The following is a 22052-nucleotide window of genomic DNA, read 5'->3' as shown; positions in this document are numbered from 1 at the left end:
CATAATCACAGCATTTCAGATGGCAGAAGCTAAGCCAGGTATTCTGCAGAAGGACTTAGTGATATACAAGACCAGCTCATACTAACAACACCTTGGTCAAGACTATAAGTTCCAGGTTTCTAAATGAACCACTCCAAAACAAAATAGTTCCGTGTCGATCAGCATCCCCAGTTCCCCATCTGCAGTGCAGTGATGTTCCAAATACAGTCTGCAGCTCTGTAGAATGCTACATAATCTGCTACATTATTTGTTTTTCCAACTTCTCCTGAGATCCAGATCTCTTTTTCCTTCCTCTTATATCCTTTGTTTTCTCCAACTTCTCCCTTGTCAACACCACAAGGGATGTTGGGCCACAAGGTACAGTCAGTGGAGTTCCATTGGCATCCCTACCAAGGGAGCACACACCAGGCCTCTACCTACCTTGTAGGTGCGCTCACAGGAGGGTCTTCCCCAACATTTAAGTTTGAACCTTGAGTTTTCAGCGCTTGTGGACAGACTACCTGATCATTCACTGGTCTCCACCCTGCCTCGTCCCATTCAAGCTGCCTTGGTGAGATACCAATTAGCTGTTTAGATGGGTGCAGTGGGCACTTTGGCTCATATAAATTACTTCATCTTTCATCAGCTGACCAATAACCAGGGAAATGAACCTCATGTATTCACCACCACTCTATCACATACAAAATTTGAGAAAGCTAATCCTGGTTCAATACAAATCTGCCATAAAAGAGGAAATGACTCTGATCGCAGTAGTTAGCAGGTCCCACACATGCAATCTGACAGTTCTGACAAAGGGTCCGGTCCAGACCAGAAACATTAACTACTACTCTCTCCACAGATACTGTACGATCTGCTGTGTGTTTCCAGCATTTTCTGCTTTTATTTCAGATTTGCAGCATCTACAGTTCTTTGATTTTTTTTCCAGAATTCAGCAGCTGGTGTTGTTGAGCTTCCCACTGGTCCACTTAAGTTATTTTGGGAATTTTAAAATAAAATCTTGTTGCCCAAGATTTGACAGTTCCTTGGTTCATGAAGTCAGGATATGATAAATGCATCTCAGTGCTGGTCACCCAACACTCACCCTCTGATCTATGCCAGTGCCTGCTAGAAATTATGCATGGAACACATTTGCAGAAAGAGGCCATGGTAAAAATCAAATCTGGATCATTGGCATCTTCTCATCCCTACAAAAGTTTAACAGGGTACCACATGCACCATGATAATCACAGCTCAATTTTCCATTATTTACTTTAAGTTAAGGATTTTAAACCACTGCAGTGATTACATTACTCAAGTTTGCACAGTTTAATTACACATAGTCTGACATTTACAACATAACAGCTTCCTAGGGAATGCAAAGAAGTGATGACAATGGAGCACAGTCCTCAAGGGGATAAAAACTCAGGGTGAAAGACAGGATTTAAAATAGTTTAATTATATTCACCAGCACTACGGGCTGTAGACACCATGATTCAGATGTACTGAATGAGGGCCTTGGGTTATAAGATCCAATCAGTGAACTCGACTGTGAATAGCAAATAGTTATAGGCGTTTCATTGCAGCCATGAGATCCTCCAGACTCTCTTCTGTCTCTTGCACTGTATCACCAATGACGTCACTATTATCCATCTAGCAAGGTCACAGACAGGAGCGAAAGTTAATACAAGTGAAGTGCAGTCAGTCACTAAAACAACTTCCAGTTACAGGGAGCCTTTAATATAACAAAGCTCCCAGGAACCTTAACAACTCCCTTGGCAAAAAAACACTCAGGAGATACAAGGACAGATAACTATAACCTTGGTCAGAAGTAGGTTTAATGAGAATTTTAGCTGGGAGTCTGTAGATCAGCAAGCACAGGAGTTATTGGTGCAAGTTAGAAGTAGACGGTACAGCTTTGGGTGACTGAGTTTGCGACAGGTTGAAGGAGGGAGGTTGGCCCAATGAGTGTTTGAACTTATATGATGTGAAATTTGTTGTTTTACAGCAGCAGCACAGTGCAAAGACATAAAATTACTGTAAGTTACAAAAGAACGCACCAGTCTTCATTGAGGGGTCAGCAGTGAAAAGGATGAACAACTTCAAGTTCCTGGACCTGAACATCTCAGACGATCTATCTTGGGCCCAACACATTGATGCAATCACGAAGGCGGCATGCCAGCGACTACTTCGTTAGGAGTTTGAGAAGATTCAGTATGTCACCAAAAACTCTTTCAAGTTTCTATAGATGTACGGTGGAGAACATTCTGACTGGTTGCATCACCTCCTGGTATGGAGGCTCCAAAGTACAGGATGGCAAGAGGCTGCAGAGGGTTGTGGACCCTCTTAATTTATAGTAATTTTTTGTCTTTATATTGTACTGCTGCTGCAAAACAGATTTCATGTCACACGTCGGTGATAATAAATCTTATTCTGATTGTGAACAAAGCCAGAGATGAGGTTTCAACGGCAAGCCGTGCCATCCTGATACTACACTGCCGGCTATTGAAATGTGAGCCCAGCCTAACCTCACAGCAAAGGTGCCAGGAAGCAGAGGAAGCAAGGGCTAAGGAAATAGTTCGTATTCTTCAACATTTTGCTCACTGTCACCAAAACAATTTGTTTTTAAGATGAATACGATACATTTTTCTTAATCATTCTTGTTGACATTCCAAGGCATATTATTTTAGCATTAATAAATGACGTACCTTATTAGGCACTGTGTAAGCTACTGTGATTCCCTCAGGAAGATCTGGAACACAGCCTGAAGCAGCCTTCAATTCCTCATCAGAGATCTCAGAAACCAGTTCAATACCTGAAAAAGGACATTTGTACAGCACCTTTCACAACTTTAGCCTGTTCCCTGCAGCCACCAAACTGCCTTCAGTGCATCCAAAGTATAGCCCAGCCCAGACTGCAGAGCTCAGTATCTCAGTGGAGGTTGGTCTGGACATTTGTGCTCAGTTCTCTGAAGTGGGGCTTGAATGCCAAATATCCGAAAGGCAAGGGTGATCACTACTGAGCTGCTGCAAATTAAACTACCCACAGTCCCACCAGTTGATGGCCAGAGAAAAGACAGAATTACACTGGTAGCCAGCTGTCATTTCAAAGTTCATCATCCTCCACCTCAGGGTCCTTCCTTGTGCTGAGGTAGTGACATCTGGGTTTTCAGCTTGTCACCCTCACTTCCTTGTGGGAAAACTCTACAATGAGCTGGTGAAGTGTTCAAACAAGGGACTGTGCACAGTGGAATTCAAGGATCTACAAGATCACAATGTTCAAATGTAACAAGGTAGTTTAATGTAACTGCACAGTGGATATGCTGGCTGTTTAAAAATACAGATAGGGCTGTGGCAGAGGGTTGGTAGATGAGTGCCATGTAGCTAATGGAAAGACCTTGGGGTGGCAGGAGCTAAGTCACATTGCAGGAGAGCCAGCCTCTCACCCACTCTTGTAGCCAAGGTATGAATGTGGCTGGTGCAGTGAGATGATAGTGACTGCTGGGATGGGGGGGGGGGACTCGATTATGGTAATGGTGTTGAATGTCAAGGTCTTGTTGGAGATGAATATACCCTGGCACTTTTGTGCCACCTATCAGCCAACACTGGATTGGAACTGGACATAGTGGAATCATCAGTGAACATCACACATCTGACCTTGTGTTGGAAGGAAGGTCACTAATGAAGCAGCTGAAAATTGTTGGGCCTGAGACACTGCCCTGAGAAACTCCTGCAGTAATACACAAAATACTGGAGGAACTCAGCAAGTCAGGCAGCATCTATGGAGGGAAATGGACAGTTGACGTTTCAGGTCGAGAGCCTTCATTGGGACTGGAAAGAGGGGAGTTAGCCAGTATAAAAAGGTGAGGAGGGAAGGGGTGGACCAAGAGATGGCACATGTTAGCTGGACGTGACAAAGGGCTGAAGAAGATGGAATCTGATAGGGGAGGACAGTGGACCATGAAATGAAGATGAGAAGGGGAACCAGAGGGAGGAATATGATGGTGATGGGCAGATCAAGAGGGCAGGGGAGGGGAAACAGGAGTGATGGGGCCAGTGGGATGAGATAGAAAAAATAGGGGACAGAGGGGAGTGGTTACCAGAAGTTAGAGAAATCAACATACATGCCGTCAGGATGGAGACTACTAAGGTGGAATACGAGGTGCTGTTCATCTAATCTGCACTTAGCCTCAACTTGGCTGTGGAGGAGGTCGTGGACAGACATGTCGGTGCAGCGATGGGAAGTGGAATTAAAATGGCTGCTCACAGGGAGATTTGTTGCATCAGGTGCAGCTTCCTCTACATCGGTGAGACCCGACGCAGATTGGGGGCCAGCTTTGTCAAGCACCTTTGCTCTGTCCGCCATACCAGCCATTTTAATTCCACTTGTCCGTCCACGCCCTCTACTGCCACGTTGAGGCTAGACGCAGATTATAGGAACAGCACATCATGTTCCGCCTTGGTAGTCTCCTACCTGACAGCATGAACAGAGATTTCTCCAACTTCTGGTAACCACTCCCCTCTGTTCCCTCCTTTTTTTCTTCCTTATCCCATGAGCCCCATCATCCTTTCCTTTCCCCTCCCCCACCCTCAATCTGCCCATCACCCACATTCCTGCTCACCACCTTCCCTTCATTCCATGGTCCACTGTCCTCCCCTATCAGATTCCACCTTCTTCAGCCCTTTGTCACCTGCCAGCTCTTGCTCCACCCTTCCCCCCCCCCCCCCCACCTTTTTATACTGGCTATCTCCCCTCTTTCTTTCCAGTCCTGATAAAGGGTCTTGACCTGAAATGCTGACTCCCCATTTCCCTCCATAGATGCTGCCTGACCTGCTGAGTTCCTCCAGCATTATGTGTGTGGTGCTCCAGATTTCCAGCATCTGCAGTCTCTCTTGCATCTTGAACTCCTGCAATGATGTCCCAAGGCTGGGATGGTCAACCATCTTCCTTTGTGCAAGGTATGACTTCAATCATGGGAATATTTTCCTTAGATTCCCATCAAGTGCAGCTTCACTTTGATGCCACATTTTGTCAAGTGTTGCCTTGATGTTGGGGAGAGTCACTCTCACCCTTCCTCTAGAATTCAGCTCTTTGATCTTAGGACCAAGGCTGTGACAAGGTCTGGAGCAGAGTGGTCCTGGGGGAAGCTAAATGAACATTGGTGTGAAGGTTATTAGCAAGTAAGTGGCACTCGTTAGAAAGTATTGTTGACAGTGCTATCACTTTGCTGATGATTGAGTGGACTGAAGCCGTCCTGCTCTCTGTAAAGAGGACATACCCAAGCAATTGTCCACATTGTTGGGTAGATGTTCAGTGTTGTAACTGTACTGAAACAGCTTGGCTAGAGGGACAGCTAGTCTAGACTTTGCTGTGTCCACTGCTCTCAGCTGCTTCTTGCTATGACAAATGAATGGAATTGGCTGGAAACTGGCTCTTGTGCTGGTGGGGACTTCAGGAGGAAGCCCAATTTGATCATCCACAAAAGCAGGGTTAAATACTGGGAATGCATTGTTCCTATACTCAAGACCAGTGGAGATCCAAAGCTCTTCCATCACTGGTTATTTTCATTGGTGGACTTTCTGCACAACACACTCTTCAACCAAGAGAGGAAATAATGCCCCTAGTCTTCAGCTGGGAGCAGACCAACCTTGACTTTTTATCTCCTGCACCACTCTTTCCCAGGGAAGTACCTACAACCCACTGGGCATTTAGAACAAATACTAAAATTACATTGACATCAGTGAGATGAACTTATTAAAATCTGTTCTCACCCCAGTCATTATTTTCATGTTTAACCTGTTCTTCCTCCTCCACCACCAATTTGTCCTTTGGTTGTTCTGCTTCTTTTTTCTGTTAGAGATGGTGAAGAGAAAGAACAAGGAATAAGAATCAACTTATCCATGATCAATTTCAAACCCCAGCCAAATGGGGAGTCTGCCTGTGAGGATGCCGCGTGAATGACGCTGGGGTTCCATGGGGCACAGGACCTCCTGCCCTTGAATGGGCAGTACAGGAAATGGACAGGAGATAGTAAGGGTGTTCCCCTGAAGTATAATGGAATAGAAAGGAGATAACTTTTTATAATGCATCTAACCCGGCTCTATCTTATGTAAACATGAGGTTATCCAAAACTCTACTGCAATGTCTTAAATCACACCTAGTGCTGTTCACCCATCACTCCTACACTTGTTGGCCTAAACTGGCTCCCTGTTAGATGATACGTTTTAAAATATCATGCTTGTTTCAAATCCACCCATGACCTTATCCCTACCTTTATGTGTAATCTTCTGCAACACCAGTAGCCTTCGAGATTTTAATGATCCTCCCATTCTAGCTTCTCTGTACCCCAAATTTTAAAATGCTGTGCCTCCATTAGCCAAGGACCTAAAGCTCTGGAAATCCCCTCTCAAACCATTTAATCTGTTGACCTCTGTTGTTGCTTTTTTACTACATAAAATCTCTCTTTTTGGCTAGGTTTTTCATACCTGTGCCAATATCACCATGTGTGAATTAGTGTGAAACTTTTCTATAATGTTCCCTTGAAGGCCCTTGTGATATTTTCTACATTATATGTGCTATATAAATGCACGTTGTTACTGCCACCACTGGGGTGGTTGATGTGGTGCCTGCACACTAGGATTGGCAAGTATAGTAAGAGGTAAAAACATGTCCATTTTTGTTTTCATTGCCAAAGGATAGCAGAACAGTCACCCAATTGAGCATCTTTAGTTGGTTGGGAGTTAGGCAATGGTTAATCTGTCTTGGGCACCAATGCCCACATGCCCCTCAAAAATGACCAAAAAACCTTCTCAGCCACAACCCAGGGGATTCCTGAAGGACATTAAGTACTGAATAAATGTACTGATATGGAAGGGTCACAGTCTGTGAATGAGGCATTTTATTTCAATAAAAACTCGTATGGAATTCCAAGTTTCAGTTGTGGCTCACTAGGTCCCACTCTCACCCCATCAGAAGGCTTTGGGCTCCTCCCATTCCAGAGGCCTGAGCACACACACCGAGGCTGACACTCCAATGCAGTACAGAGGTAGAGCTGCACTCTCACAGGAGTTGTTGGATGAAACATGAAGTCAAGGGCCTTTCTGCCCTCTCTGTTGGACATAAGATCTCCAGGTTCTCACAGATATACAGCTTGGAAAATAGACGTGGTGGGCTAAAGGGCCATGCTGACCATCAGGCATCCATCTATACTAATTCCACATTTCTGCATTCAGCCAGTAGCCTTCTACGTTGTGGCGATTCAAGTGCTCATTCCGGATACTTCTGAAATGTTGTGAGAGTCTCTGCCTCCACCAGCCCTCAGGCAGTGCATTCCACATTCCAACCACCCTCTGAATGAAAGACTCTTTCTGAGATCTCCTCTAAAACTCCTACTCCCTACCTTAAACTTCTACTCCCTACCTTAAACTTATTGCCTCTGTTTATAGATACCTCTGCTAAGGGAAAAGTTTTTGTGTCCACCCTATCTCAACCCCTCAAAATCTTGCACACCTCTGTCAGGTATCCCTTAAGGCAGAGGCTTTACCTTTGTACCCCTGCGCCTGCAACTCAATGAGTTCCAGGCCCACCATGATGTTGAACCCTTCCCCGGTTGCCTCTGTGCCCATTTCTTTGGTAAGGAGTCCTCACCTTCACCCCCCCCCCCCCCACCCCCAATGAACCTTTCTCCCATCTCTAACCCTCCTTCCTCTTGGACATCCCCTTCTGGCCTTTTACCCCCTCTTGACCTTTTCATTTCCAACTGCCGACACTTCGTCTTGACTTCTCCATTCTCCTCACCCACTCCAACCTCAGCCCCTCCGAACCTACAGCTCTGCACTCCCAGTGCAGATGAAGGGTCTTGACCTGAAATGTCGACTGTCCATTTCCCTCCACAGATGTGCCTGACCTGCTGAGTTCCTCCAGCTTGTTTGTTGCTATTATTCTTTGGTCGCTGTCATGTTGCTCAGAAGGGGGTTGGTGTGTGCAAATGGCTGTTGTACACAAAAACAGTGACTACACTTCCTGAGAACTTCAGTTATAGTGTGTTTTGGAATGTCCCCAGGTCCCAAAAGATACCATTGAAATTCAAGTCGATCTTACTTTCCTCAGGCAGTAAATGCTCCCTATTGCTTGAGTGAGGCCCACCTTGTACTCTTCCTGTCGGAGTCTGCAACTTCGATCGTCACAATTTGGATTTGGCTTCATCATCATTGTTGGGAAGAAATCTTGCATTGCATTGTAACCAAGATAATAACTCACAGAACCAAAGCCCAAAAGGTACCTTGGAAAAGCAAGAGGAAATAAGACAGTTACTCATTAGATAGCTGGACAACAACCAGTTTCAGATTTGCCTGAACTTCATCTGCTTGAGTCATATTTGATGCCAGTACTTAACATTTTGTGTTAGAGCAAGAGAAGCCACCGTTTGAGACTCTGCACATTGTGTATTAACTACAAACATACAGGACTACTTGAGAAAAAGTGTGTTGTAAATGCCATTTGTTTAAATGTTTACTTACTTACTTCAGGACATTCTGTACAAGTAGGCCTGCCACCACTGCCATAGTGGTAGGGAGACTGGCCGCACAGACCCCCTCTCGTTTCAGGGTCTTCTCGTCAATGTTCGCAGCCACCACAAGTGGGGGTGCACACTGCAAAAGGAGCAAACAGCAGGCATCACAAATCAAGACCAGCCACCAGGGCAATTATTTAGATATGATCAGTAACATTCACGCATGGTCAGCATTAGCCATCTGCAACAACTCTCAAGCTATACTCAACTTACCTTGACATTCAATGGCACTAATATTGTCTAATGATTCACCATCAACACTTTGCAGCTCACCATTGACTGAACTAGCTACATAAGCTCCATGTCTACCACAGTAGGTCATTGGCTAGGTATCCTCATGCGAGTGACTCACCTACTGACACCCAGCTTTCCATTATCTACATGGCAGGTTAGGAGTATGATGCAATACTCCCCATGTGCCTGTACAAGCACAGCTCCATCACTCAGCAGCTTGACACCTTCCATAGTGCTTGATTGGAACCCCCTCTACCACCTTAAACATTCCTTCCCTCACTGCTGCCAGATAGTGGCTGCAGTGTGAACTATTTACAAAAACATACTGCAGTTACTCATCCAGGTTACTTCAACAGCACCTCCCAAACCCATTACCACAAGGACAAGGACAGCAGGAGTGTGGGATCACCACTACCTGCGGGGTCCTCTTCAAGAGGCACACCATCCTGACTTGGAAATACATAGTTGGGTCTAAATCCTGGAGCTCCCTCCCCAACAGCACTGTGAGAACTCCTTCACAAAATGTTTCAAGAAAGATGCTTGCCATCCCTTTAAGGGCAAGTAGGGATGGGCAATAGACGTTGGCTTTTCCAGTGACACCCACAAATTAAGTATCACACCCCATCAATTCTAACGAGTACAGTGAACAAACTCTCAAGATCAATTCATTTACATTCATGGAAAAAACAGCTCAAACCTCCTTCAGGATCAGGAACAGCAGATACTGCTGAGAAGACAGGAGGGAAGAATGCAAGAATAAAATAATAGCAAGACTAGGCTAATCACCCCCTCCAACCTACTCCACCACTCAACAGGATCATGGTTGATCCTGTACTATCCCCAAGTCCCTCAATTCAATGATATGAAGAATCTATCAGTCTCTGCATTGAATGCAATTACTGAACCTCCACAACACTCCATGGTAGAGAATTCCAAAAATTCACCAACCTCTGCATGAAGAAATTTCTCATTCACTCCTATATTATGACCTTTTTACCCCTTATTATGAGCCTGTGACCCCCCGCCCCCCCCCCCCCCCCCCCCCCCAGTTCTAGACTCTTCAGCCAGGGGAAACATCATCCCCACATCAAGTCCTTTAAGAACTTTGTATGTTTCAATGAGGTCTGTGAGGGTATAAGTTCCCTCAGGACTAATCTTGGAAATCCTCTCCTTGCCCAGAAACAGGGATAGATGTTGCTGAGCCCCGCCCAATCATGCAAATAACCCCGTTCACGAGGACATGATCTCAACAGCACCCAGACAGGATTTCACATTGTCTACTTCAGTCCATCCAACACTGAAGGGGTTTCAAAACTTCCAAAAATACAAAGTGACAACTGGTAAAGTTTATCTGACTTTTAACCGAAAGCAGCATGGCACATTAATAATCTAACAGATCTATTAACTGTGTGTATATATCAGTAAACAGCATCTACACAAGAACATTGAAAATGATTAAATATTACTTGTTTTTACTGTGACAAGAACTCTAAAAGGTCAAATCACTGTGATAATGTGGTACCCCATCTGCAGCCTCATGTCTCCACTATCACCTTCCAGCCTATGTCTCTACCTCCACCTGGCTTCATCTGCCCACCATTTCCCTCCTCACCAGGTTCCACCTATCACCCACTAGCCGCTGTCTCCCAACTCAAACCCCCTTCCCCCTCCTCTGTCTGTTCATCATCTCCCTCCTCACCTGGATCCACCTATCAACTACCAGCTCCTGCTTCATTCCTCCCTCTCACCTTGTTACACGGGCTATCTCCTCTCTACACTCAGTCCTGATGCAGTGCCTCAACCCAAAACATCAACCGTCCCATTGCCTCCACAAACACTGCCTGACCCATTAAGTACCTCCAGTAATGTTTTTTTGTGCTCCAGATTCGAGCATCTGCAGTCTCTTGCGTCTCCATTAACAGATGCAGCTCTCCCCTGCCACAGCCTCAGTATTGCCTCTTGGCTGGGAAGTTAGAAAATTCTGTGATCCAAGGATTTATTTGCAACAATGAACAGCAATGTGATGAAAACACGGACATACCGCAAAACAGGCCGTTTCTCCTGGAATGAGAAGCTGTATATGTCCCGAGACTGCATTTTCACTGACCCCAGACTCCATCCACACCTGAGCAAGCTCATTGCAAGCCTGGGCAAAAAATATAGAAAACTTCAAACACAATCTTACAGCAAATCATTAACTTCAGTTGACAGAGACTGAAAAATAAACCACTGTTTCAGTGGCACTAGGAATCTTGTATTAAGTAATGTCAACTCACGGTGTTTATTGTCATACGTGCTTCAAAGTTGTCTACACAGCTCAGTACCAGATCCACAGGCTTCCCATCGTTTAACCCACCATTCCTAATTAGAATCAAGACATAGTGCCTAGTTAGTGTCCTGTGTCAGGGGACTGATTGAGATCAGTGTCTTATCTTACTGCCAAGATCCATGATAAACAGGGCAATCCTCTAAAACAAACTGAAATTCCCAGACTAACTCCTAGAAATGACCCAAGTGGAAGCAGTAGACCATTCGGTCCCTCATGTCTGCACTACATTCAGTAGAATCACAGCTAATCATCTGCTTCAGCTCCGCTTAGTCATACAACACAAAGGCAGGCCCTTTGGTTGACTCTGTTCATGCTGACCACTTCCCTGCACAATTCCCTTAATATCCAGAAATCTATTGATTTCAGCATTAAATATTCTCAGTGCCTGAGCTGCCACAGCATCTTGGGTTGAGAATTCCCAAGACTCACCACCCTCTGGGTGAAGGGGTTCCTTATCATCTCTGTCTCTTGAGACTGAGAGCCAAGCCAGTCCGAGACTGAGAGTTATCAACGCTGCATCTACCCCGTCAACCCTCATTTATATTGTGTGGGTTTTAATGGGATAAGAAGTTAAAGAAATCAAAAGTTAAATGTGCCAGTATGTAAATTTACTCCATGTACAAATTCAAGAGGGGACCTACAATAGGACTATTCAAGAGGACTAGGTCTTTTCCAAAAAGGCAATTATTGCTGAATACTAATTTACATGCAAAATACAGCACAGAAACAGACCATTTGGCCCAGCCTGTGCATGCTGGCATTTACGAACACAGGAGTAGGTTGCCAGGCCCCTCAGTCCTGTCCCACCATTCAATATGATCATGGCCAATCTATGCTGGCTTCAACTTCTCCTGTGTGCCAGGTCTCCATAATCCTCAATCCCCTAATCTTTCAAAGATTTATCTACCTCCACTTTAAATGCTTTTAATATCTAGCCTCCATAACTCCATAAGGAAGAGATTCGCTACCCTCTATGAGAAGAAATTCCTATGCATCTTGGTTTAAAAGTCCAGCCTCTTGCAATTAATTTCCCTCATTCGAACCTCTTCCTCTAGTGAAGACATCTCAGCATGTACCCTACCATGCCCCCTTATGCTTCACAAGTTTCCCTTTGGATTTATCTCTGTTCCCTGCTCCCTCGTGCACTTTTTCAGCTTCGGTTTAACGTGCTTCTGCTTTCGCTTCAACCGCCCCAGTGGAAACAAACTCTACACTGCTCTCTAATGCTCCACCCATCTCCCTTTGGACTCAGTGTATTGATGGATCCTAGTTTTGTCCTTCTCTGTAAGTAGAAACACTCTCTGGAGCTAAGAGATGGCAGGGAAATGGAGAAAATTCAGTTAAGCAGCATTTGGAGACATATCTGAAATAAGCACAGAAAGTGCTGGAAATTGTAGGGTGGTTAGCATCCATGGAGAGAGAAACACAATATTTATTATGAGTCACAAACCTAACCTGATTCGATCCATGAAATGCTGAAAGTTGTCCACTGTTGTGATATTGTAGTTATGAACTTCAAACTCAACATCAGGGTTAATGTTCCTGAAAGTTCAATAACAGGAGATCTACATTCAGCTCCTGGTAGGTTGTGTAAAAACATTAGCGACCTTATCGCACATATGAATTAGAGCAGGAGTGCATCATTCAGCCCTTCAAGCTTGTCCTGCCATTGGATACAATCATTGATGATTCTCTGTCTCAGCATCATATTCCCATTCTCTCCCTATAGCCTTTTATGTCTTGAAGTCTATTTTTTTTTTAATATACTCAGTGATAGACTCTGCCTTGTGGAGAATTCCACAGGTTCATCAGCCCCTTACTTATCAAGTATTCACCTCTGTAGTAAAATAGTCAGACTCTGCTTCCACCACCCTTGGAGACTTCCAAAAACTCACCACCCTCAGAAACTTTTTTTGCCTCATCTCCATCTTAAGCAGGTGACCCTTTATTTTTAAACCCCTAGTAACCATTTATTTTTAAACCCCTAGTTCTAGATTCTTTGACAAGAAGAAACATCCTTTCCATATTCCCACTACCAAGTCTCCTCAGGATCTTGTATGTTACAATCAAATCTCCCTCACTCTTATGAACTATACCAGCCTAGTCTGTCCAATCTTTCCTGATAAGACAACCTGCCCATTGCAGTTATCAGTTGTGTAAATCTTCTCAAACTGCTTCCAATGCATTTACATCCTTAAGGAGACCAATACTGTCTACATAATCCAGATGTGGTCTCACCAGTACCCTATGTAACTGAAGCATCACATCCCGATTTTGCATTCAGTTCCCCCAGTAACGAACTATAACTATTAACTTTAATACTTACTTGCTATACCTGCATGTTAGCTTTTTATGAAAAGATGTACGAGGTCACCCAGATCTCTCTGCACCTCAGAGCTCCTCACTCTCTCACCATTTAGATAATGTGCTTCCATTTCTATTTTTCCTGCCAGAATGGACAAATATTTCCCCACATTATACCTCACTTTGCACTTTACACTCAAGCTCCTGATGATAACCATACATAGCTTTACCTCAGAGTGTGCTTCGCTGCTTCCACTTTGCTTAAACCAGCCTGGTGAGGCTGAAAGAACAGTCGGTTCATATTGGCCAGTTCCACTTTGTCGTAATCAAATAGCAAAAGCTGCAAGTTGCAAAAGTAGGTTAATCAATTATTGAATCTATTCAAACCACCCCAAAATATCCCATTGCAGACTACTCAGAACGAGGTGTATAATGCAACATTCCAGCAGGTTAACAGACCAGGTGGATATTCCCTGGTCTATCACTGTATCAAGTCAATGATTAATATTGAATTAACATTAGTAAATAACTGCTTCAACCCCATGTACACAAGCATTAAAGGAACCAATACAAATGGCTCATGGGTGTTGTTGTCAGTGATTTTCGGTGGGTTAATGAAAACATATTCTACTTTTGCTTAATATATACAACACAACCTTCAGATGGTGAAACTTCTGAAGATGTTTCACAGCAGAGTTACCAAAAAAAAAATTAGCACTAAGCCACATTGTAGGATTGTAGGATAGATGTCCAAAAGTTTGGTCAAAGCACTTTTAAGGAGCATCTTAAAAGGAGGAAGTAAGACAGAGAGGAGGGAAAGTGAGGGAGGGATCGGTGGTGGAGTGATTACATCTGTGATGTTCAAGAGGTGAAGCTTAAACTGGAACCAAAAGAACAAGGCTGAAGAGTAAATGAGACCTGGTACAATTCAGTTCACAGGCACAGGGTTTTGGATTCTGATGAAAAATTTGAAAGGTAGAATGAGGGAGGCTATCTCAGAGTAATTGGAATATCATCCAGAGGTCACAAAGACATGGATGAGATTTCAGCAGCTGTTCAAAGTCAAATATGATATCAAGGCTGCAAATAATTAGTTGTTGCAGTAATTTAAAGTAGGTCTAACACTGGTTTGGTCACATCTAGAGTATTGTGTCCAGTTCTGGGCATCACACTTTAGGAAAGATGTAAAAAGGTTTAGAGAAAGCAGAAGAGATTTACCAAAATGATTCCTGAGATGAGGGACTTTAGTTCTGTGGATAGACTGGAGAAGCTGCATTGTTCTCCTCGGAACAGAAGAGGTTGTGAGGGATATTTAAAATCATGAAAGGTACAGACAGAAACTGTTGTAGTTGGTAGAGGGTTCAAGAACCAGGGGACACAGATGGAGGTGATTGGCAAAAGAACCAAAAGTGAAATGAGGACCACTAGGGAAAGTAGTGGAGGCAGATTCAATCACAGCATTCAAATGGGAGCTGGACAAGTGTCTACAAGGAAAGAATTTGCTGGGGTAAGGGAAAAGGTGGTGAGACTGCTCACACAAGAACAAGCATGGGTTCGATGGTCCGAATGGCTTTCTTCCATAATGCATAATACAATGTCAATCAAGTGCTAACAAATCATCAGCATTTTATTGCTTAAGCACTTACACACTATAACCTCTTAAAACAAATATACCCTTATTTCTCAAGAACAATATGGTATAATGACCACAAAATATGTAAACACTCACCTATGGGTCCGAGGATGTAATTTATTGCATCCAGTGCTGTCTCCTGTACATTGGTGAGACCCAACGCAGATTGGGTGATCGCTTTGTCGAGCACCTTCGCTCCGTCCGCCGCAACAGCCAGGACCTCCCGGTGGCCACCCACTTCAATTCCACATCCCACTCCCACACTGACATGACTATCCATGGCCTCCTCTACTGCCACACTGAGGCCAGGCGCAGGTTGGAGGAACAACACCTCATATTTCATCTTGGGAGTCTCCAACCTGACGGCCTCAATATTGATTTCTCTAACTTACGGTAACCCCACCCTTTCTTTTTCATCCCCCCCGCCCCCCCCGACTCCTTCGTCTTCCCTTATTCCCGTGGCTTCTTTCCCCTGCCTTGATAACCTGCCCATCTCCTCTCTTCCCCTCCTCTATCCTTTATTCCACAGACCACTGCCCTCTCCTACCGGATTCCTTTTCCTTCAGCCCTTTGCCTCTTCTACCCATTACCACTCAGCTTATTACATCTCCCCCCCCCATCCTTCCCCCCCCTCACCTGAACTCACCTATCCCCTGCCTGCATGTGCTCCTCCCCCTTCCCCCCACCTTCTTATTCTGGCTTCTGCCCTCTTCCTTTCCAGTCCCGATGAAGGGTCTTGGCCCAAAACATCGTGGATGCTGCCTGACCTGCTGAGTTCCTCCAGCACTTCTTGCGTATTGCTTCAGATTCCAGCATCTGCAGAATTTCTTGCATCATGTCTTTACGTTCAACTTGGATTGAGCATGGCAAAGTTAAAAGAATCACACATTCAGGATCAGGTTGAGGGCAAATTTCTTTGTGCAATCTATTGGGAATCTTTGGCTTTCCCTAAACCAGAGGACCTGTGGATCTGTAGTCACCGTGAATTCTCAAAGGTGAGAAAGATAGATTTTGGAACTGAAAGAGAGATCAGGCATGAAAGTGAATGATTCCATTAAATGCCTGAGTAAGACCAAGCAGGACAATGCCTGACAGTGGCCAACTCCTGCTTTTAATTTATGCAGAATGGTTTGCCAGCCTTTTCTCTTTTTGGTTGCAGGATGAAGATCAAAAGAAAAAGAAAGCTTGCATTACCTTACCAATGCGCACATCTTGTCAACATTTCAGCCGCACACTTCCAACCCCACCAACACCCACGACTGCCACTGCAAACTGACGGATTTTCTGTTTTCAGAGATCAGGAAAATGCAAGTCAGACATCACATTAGTCAAACCATCCAAAAGCAACATAATAATATTTACAAATCCATCTCACCTCATAATCTTCAACAATACCCATTCTCTTCAGAGCCATTAGCCGGCTAAATCAAACAAAAAATAATGAAACAAGCATAAAAGAGATACACAGTGCAAACTATATTTAAATCACAATTCACAAAAAGAGGGACCTGGAATTTTCTTGACGGTTCCTACTTCACTGACTCTCTCAGTTCACTGTTGGCAAGAGCCAGTTAAGAAACAGTTAAACCATGAAAAATTATTGAAAAATATTATGAAAATCTTCATGTTTTAGACCATGGTGCCAGGAATGACCATTGGCAGGACTTCAATGTTTTTGTCAAGGAACTGAGGAATACTTGGTGAAAACGGTTGACATATATCTAAGAGAAATGAAGTCATTCAACACGAAGGCCTCTGTGGGTTTGTAAACATTGTAGCATTGTTAACCATGCAGGACGGAGAGCCCTTGATGTGTGGGAACACACTGACAAAACACGCAGTCATAACTAATTGACCTGTTGTCCCTTCGTCTTCAATGAAGTCAGGTTTTGGAACACCTACTGTTAGCTGTGATCAGTGATACAGAATCAAAGGACCTTACAGTTCAGAATGAAACCATTCAGCCTGCTGTGCCTGAGCTGCCTCCAAAATATCCCATAGAGTCCTCAGGGCCCACCCATGTCCCTAACAGCAAACCCACACTAACAGACCAGTATTCACAGGTAATTACTGTGGAAATAGGGTGAGAGTGGAGAGTAACAAAATATTGGAAGTGCATAGTATGTCACTTTAGATGAGTTGATAGCATGGGAAATACCCACATTGAAATAGAATTGTGAAGTGAAACAAAGACTAGCTAAACTCAGAACATGAACTGTTGGTAGAAAGGGACATTTTTAAGAAATAACATTGGATTCTTTGCCTGACGCAGCAAAAAATTAAATAGTTTGCAGTGAATGCAAGAGAATGCATGTAACTAATAACTGTTGTTATAGATTCCTGGAGAGCTGGGTCTTCAGCTATGTTCCCTTACCTAGTTTCCTGTCCAGTAATTTGTACAAGGGAGAGAAGTAAACTTAGACTATTTCTGCAGTTCATGCAAATCTCCAACAAGACCAGAGGGCTAATTGTAGGGGATTTAATACGCAGGTGCAGAGTATATGTACGTTTTTAAGGGTGATGCACTTCCTTTGTTTCTTTGAATATCAGACCATTCATAAAACCCCACCCCTCATGCCTCACAAACCCTTTTCTGCTCTCCTATGCAATTAGTTAATGAAGAAACATGAAAATACTCATTTGTACCTTTACCTTCAAGCTTTACCCAACATATACTCCGACGATACTGACCTGCACGAGGTCCTACTCCTGATCTCCACCTGTTTCTCATCATCTGCTTTTTTTCTCAACAGCTGTCACAAAACATCTGCAATCATTTTCAGCTCTATGATAAATCCTGATATAGTTAAGCCTCTGGCTGCAGTCTATAGTAAATAATCACAGACTTTGCCAGTTTCATCTTCACACCATCTACTGTCACAGTTTGAAATCCTTTCCTCTGAGGCTGTCACTTTACTACAACACACCCCATTCTCAAACATTCTTCCTTACTCTTCCACCACCTCCCTTAACTCCTTACTGGCTCCTATTTAGTGCAATAACCCTAATAAATGATGCATGTTAAATTTTTAAGTTCTAAAAAGTGACCCAATATATGACAAGTCAAAATCAAGCAACTGTATCCAGTGTTTGGCAGGGATTAGACCTTGGCACCAGAAGACTAACACTATTAGATGGACCACCTTTAATCTGTTTAAGCAGCATCTGTTTGGGAGGGGAGGAATGGCAATGTTCGAGTCAGAGGGTCCCAAAATGTCAACATTTCCTTTCCCTCCACAGATGCTGCTCAACCCACTCAGTTCATTCAGCAATTTGTTTGTTTTTTCCAGATTCCAGCACCTGCTAGTCTGTGTCTCCACCTGTAATCTCAGACCTCCCAGTGCCAGCAGACTGCCCCAGACGTGGGACCGTCACTAATCAGCAGTTCCGTAAAAGCAGCAGGCTTTATAAAACAGATGGATGTGAACACAACACATCCCCTCCCTATCAATACTGTTGCCAGCCCACTAATCCTCCCCAGCATCATTCCACCTCTTCATCCCTCCCTACACTCACCTCCCTCTCCTACCAGCATAAAACCCCATCCTCTTCGCTCACACTGCACTCCAACTCCTTCTTTCCCCCTCCTGTCTTCTACCCACACCATTCCCCCTCCCATTCATTCATTCTACCCCAACACCTCCCTCCCCAGCTCTCCCCGACCCCCCCTCCCTCCCCTCCTCTCCCCTCTCCCCCCTCCCTCCCCCCTCTCCCCCCCTCCCTCCCCCTCCCCCCTCCCCCCCCTCCTCCTGTCTCCCCTCCCTCCCCCCTCTCTCCCTCCCCCTCCCCCCTCTCCCTCCCCCCCTCTCTCCCCCTCTCCCTCCCCCCTCCCCCCCTCTCCCTCCTCCCCCCCTCTCCCTCCCCCTCCCCTCTCCCTCCCCCCTCCCCCCCTCTCTCCCCTCTCCCTCCCTCCCCCCCTCTCCCTCCCCCCCTCCCCTCTCCCTCCCCCCCTCCCCCCCTCTCTCTCCCCCTCCCCCCCTCTCCCTCCCCCCTCCCCTCTCCCTCCCCCCTCCCCCCCTCTCCCCCCTCTCCCTCCCTCCCCCCCTCCCTCCCCCCCTCTCTCCCCCTCTCCCTCCCTCCCCCCCTCTCCCTCCCCCTCCCCCCCTCTCCTCCCCCCTCCCCCCCTCTCCCTCCCCCCTCTCCCTCCCCCCTCCCCCCCCTCCTCCTGTCTCCCCCTCCCTCCCCCCTCTCTCCCTCCCCCCTCTCCTCCCCCCCTCTCCCCTCTCCTCCCTCTCCCTCCCCCCTCCCCCCCTCTCTCCCTCCCTCCCCCCTCTCCCTCCCCCCTCCCCTCTCCCTCCCCCCTCCCCTCTCCCTCCCCCCCTCTCTCCCCCCTCCCCCCCTCTCTCCCCCTCTCCCTCCCCCTCCCCTCTCCCTCCCCCCTCCCCTCTCCCTCCCCCCTCTCCCTCCCTCCCCCCTCCTCCCTCCCTCTCTCCCCCTCTCCTCCCCCCCCTCTCCCCCCTCCCTCTCCCCCCCCTCCCCCCCTCCCTCCCCCCCTCTCCCTCCCCCCTCCCCCCCCCTCTCCCCTCTCCCCTCCCCCCCTCTCCCCCTCTCCCTCCCCCCTCCCCCCTCTCCCTCCCCCTCCCCCCTCTCCCTCCCCCCTCTCCCTCCTCCCTCCCCCCCTCTCCCTCCTCCCTCCCCCTCCCCCCCCCTCCCTCCCTCTCTCCCTCCTCCCTCCCCTCCCCCCCCTCCCTCCCTCTCTCCCTCCCCCCCTCTCTCCCCCCCTCCCCCCTCCCCCCCCTCCCCCCTCCCCCCCCTCTCCCCTCCCTCTCTCCCTCCCCCCTTCCCTCATTCACTCCCCCTTCCCTCATTCACTCCCCCTTCCCTCATTCACTCCCCCCTTCCCTCATTCACTCCCCCCCTCCCTCATTCACTCCCCCCCTTCCCTCATTCACTCCCCCCTTCCCTCATTCACTCCCCCCTTCCCTCATTCACTCCCCCCCTTCCCTCATTCACTCCCCCCCTTCCCTCATTCACTCCCCCCTTCCCTCATTCACTCCCCCCTCCCTCATTCACTCCCCCTTCCCTCATTCACTCCCCCCTTCCCTCATTCACTCCCCCCTTCCCTCATTCACTCCCCCCCTTCCCTCATTCACTCCCCCCCTTCCCTCATTCACTCCCCCCCCTTCCCTCATTCACTCCCCCTTCCCTCATTCACTCCCCCCTTCCCTCATTCACTCCCCCCCCTTCCCTCATTCACTCCCCCCCTTCCCTCATTCACTCCCCCCCTTCCCTCATTCACTCCCCCCCTTCCCTCATTCACTCCCCCCCTTCCCTCATTCACTCCCCCCCTTCCCTCATTCACTCCCCCCCCTTCCCTCATTCACTCCCCCCCCCTTCCCTCATTCACTCCCCCCCTTCCCTCATTCACTCCCCCCCTTCCCTCATTCACTCCCCCCCTTCCCTCATTCACTCCCCCCCTTCCCTCATTCACTCCCCCCCTTCCCTCATTCACTCTCACCCCTCCCTTCCCTCATTCACTCTCACCCCTCCCTTCCCTCATTCACTCTCACCCCTCCCTTCCGCTGCTGCTCCCTGGACCATTCCTGGCCGGTGGCCATCAGGTGCACCATCACCTGTATGGGTTGGAGTCCGTCACCTCCGCGCTCATCCGGAGCACGGGCCGCCGGCCCCGCTGCTCGCCTTCTGCCGCCATCGCCCCACCGGGCCCTGGTATCACAGCAACAACCACCCCCGGCCCAGGACCAGCTTCCGCTCGCCGGCCGAAGATGGAGGAGGACGGACCTACGGGGGGGGCGGTGCCAACGGTGCGCCACGTGTCGGGTCGCGGATGACATCACGAAGGAAGGAGAGGACGTAGCAGCACCCGACTGGAGGACAGGCCCGTTCCATGACTGGGAGAGACCACGCCCCCCGGAGAGACCACGCTCCCGGGAGGGACCGCCCCCCGCTGAGCGCGCCCCCGCTGACTGCGTCCCCCGGAGAGACCGCCCCCCCCCCCCCCCCCGCTGACTGCGTCCCCCGGAGAGACCGCCCCCCCCGCTGAGCGCGCCACCGGGGAGACCGCGCCCCCGGCCTGGTCCCGTCTCCCAGTGTTGTCCCGCCTCTCGGCGCCACCCGTCCGGGGCCAGTCACCTCCCTCTTTCCGGCGTTGCCGGGCGGCGGTGGGCTCTGTGACCGTATCTGTGGGCGGGGTGTCGTCTTCCCCGCAGCGGGAGCACGGTTGGACGGAGATGAAAACGTGAGGAAACAGCTGGTTAGGTTGTAGTGCGGAGCTGAAGGGCGGTGGTGTGGAGGTGGAGGTATTGGTTTATTATTGTCGCTTGTACCGAGGTACAGTGAAAAACTTGTCTTGCATACCGGTCGTACAGGTCAATTCATTACACAGTGCATTTACATTGAGTCAGCACAGAGTGCGTTGATGTAGTACGGGTAAAAACAATAACAGTACGGAATAAAGTGTCACAGCTACAGAAGGTGCAGTGCAATAAGGTAGATCGTGAAATCATAGTCCATCTCATCGTTCAAGGGAACCATTCAACAGTCTTATCACAGTGGGGTAGAAGCTGTCATTAAGTCTGGTGGTACGTGCCCTCAGGCTCCTGTATCTTGTACCCGATGGAAGAGGAGAGAAGAGAGAATGTCCTGGGTGGGTGGGGTCTTTGATTATGCTGGCTGCTACACCAAGACAACGAGAGGTAAAGACAGAGTCCAAGGAGGGGAGGCTGGTGTCCGTGATGCGCTGGGCTGTGTCCACAACTCTCTGCAGTTTCTTGCGGTCCTGGGCAGAGCAGTTGGCCGTACCAAGCCATGATACATCCAGATAGGATGCTTTCTATGGTGCATCAGTAAAAGTTGGTGAGAGTCAAAGGGGACAAACCGAATTTCTTTAGCCTCCTGAGGAAGTAGAGGCGCTGGTGAGCTTTCTTGGCCGTGGCATCTACATGATTGAGGTAAAGGTTGTTGTCATGACACCATTTCACTAAGCTCTCTATCTCCTTCCTATACTCCGACTCATCGCTGTTTGAGATACGACCTGGTACATG

At 47.4% G+C, this 22052-nt stretch overlaps 1 protein-coding gene across 1 annotated transcript; it reads right to left on the bottom strand.

Annotated features, from left to right (window-relative positions):
* Positions 1–1281: 1281 nt before the first annotated feature.
* uba5 (ubiquitin-like modifier activating enzyme 5) lies at positions 1282–20941 on the bottom strand. The gene is given in 12 exon segments (XM_052016761.1): positions 1282–1629; positions 2685–2791; positions 5748–5826; positions 8122–8257; positions 8500–8627; positions 10824–10928; positions 11059–11143; positions 12567–12653; positions 13646–13755; positions 16243–16332; positions 16424–16469; positions 20622–20941. Coding segments are annotated over 12 exon segments (1140 nt in total). The 5' UTR covers positions 20702–20941; the 3' UTR covers positions 1282–1542.
* Positions 20942–22052: the final 1111 nt, after the last annotated feature.

This window comes from Pristis pectinata, chromosome 5, assembly GCF_009764475.1.
Source record: "Pristis pectinata isolate sPriPec2 chromosome 5, sPriPec2.1.pri, whole genome shotgun sequence".
NCBI lineage: Eukaryota > Metazoa > Chordata > Chondrichthyes > Rhinopristiformes > Pristidae > Pristis > Pristis pectinata.
The sequence above is the reverse complement of the archived record's forward strand: the minus strand, read 5'-3'. Positions and strand labels throughout refer to the sequence as shown.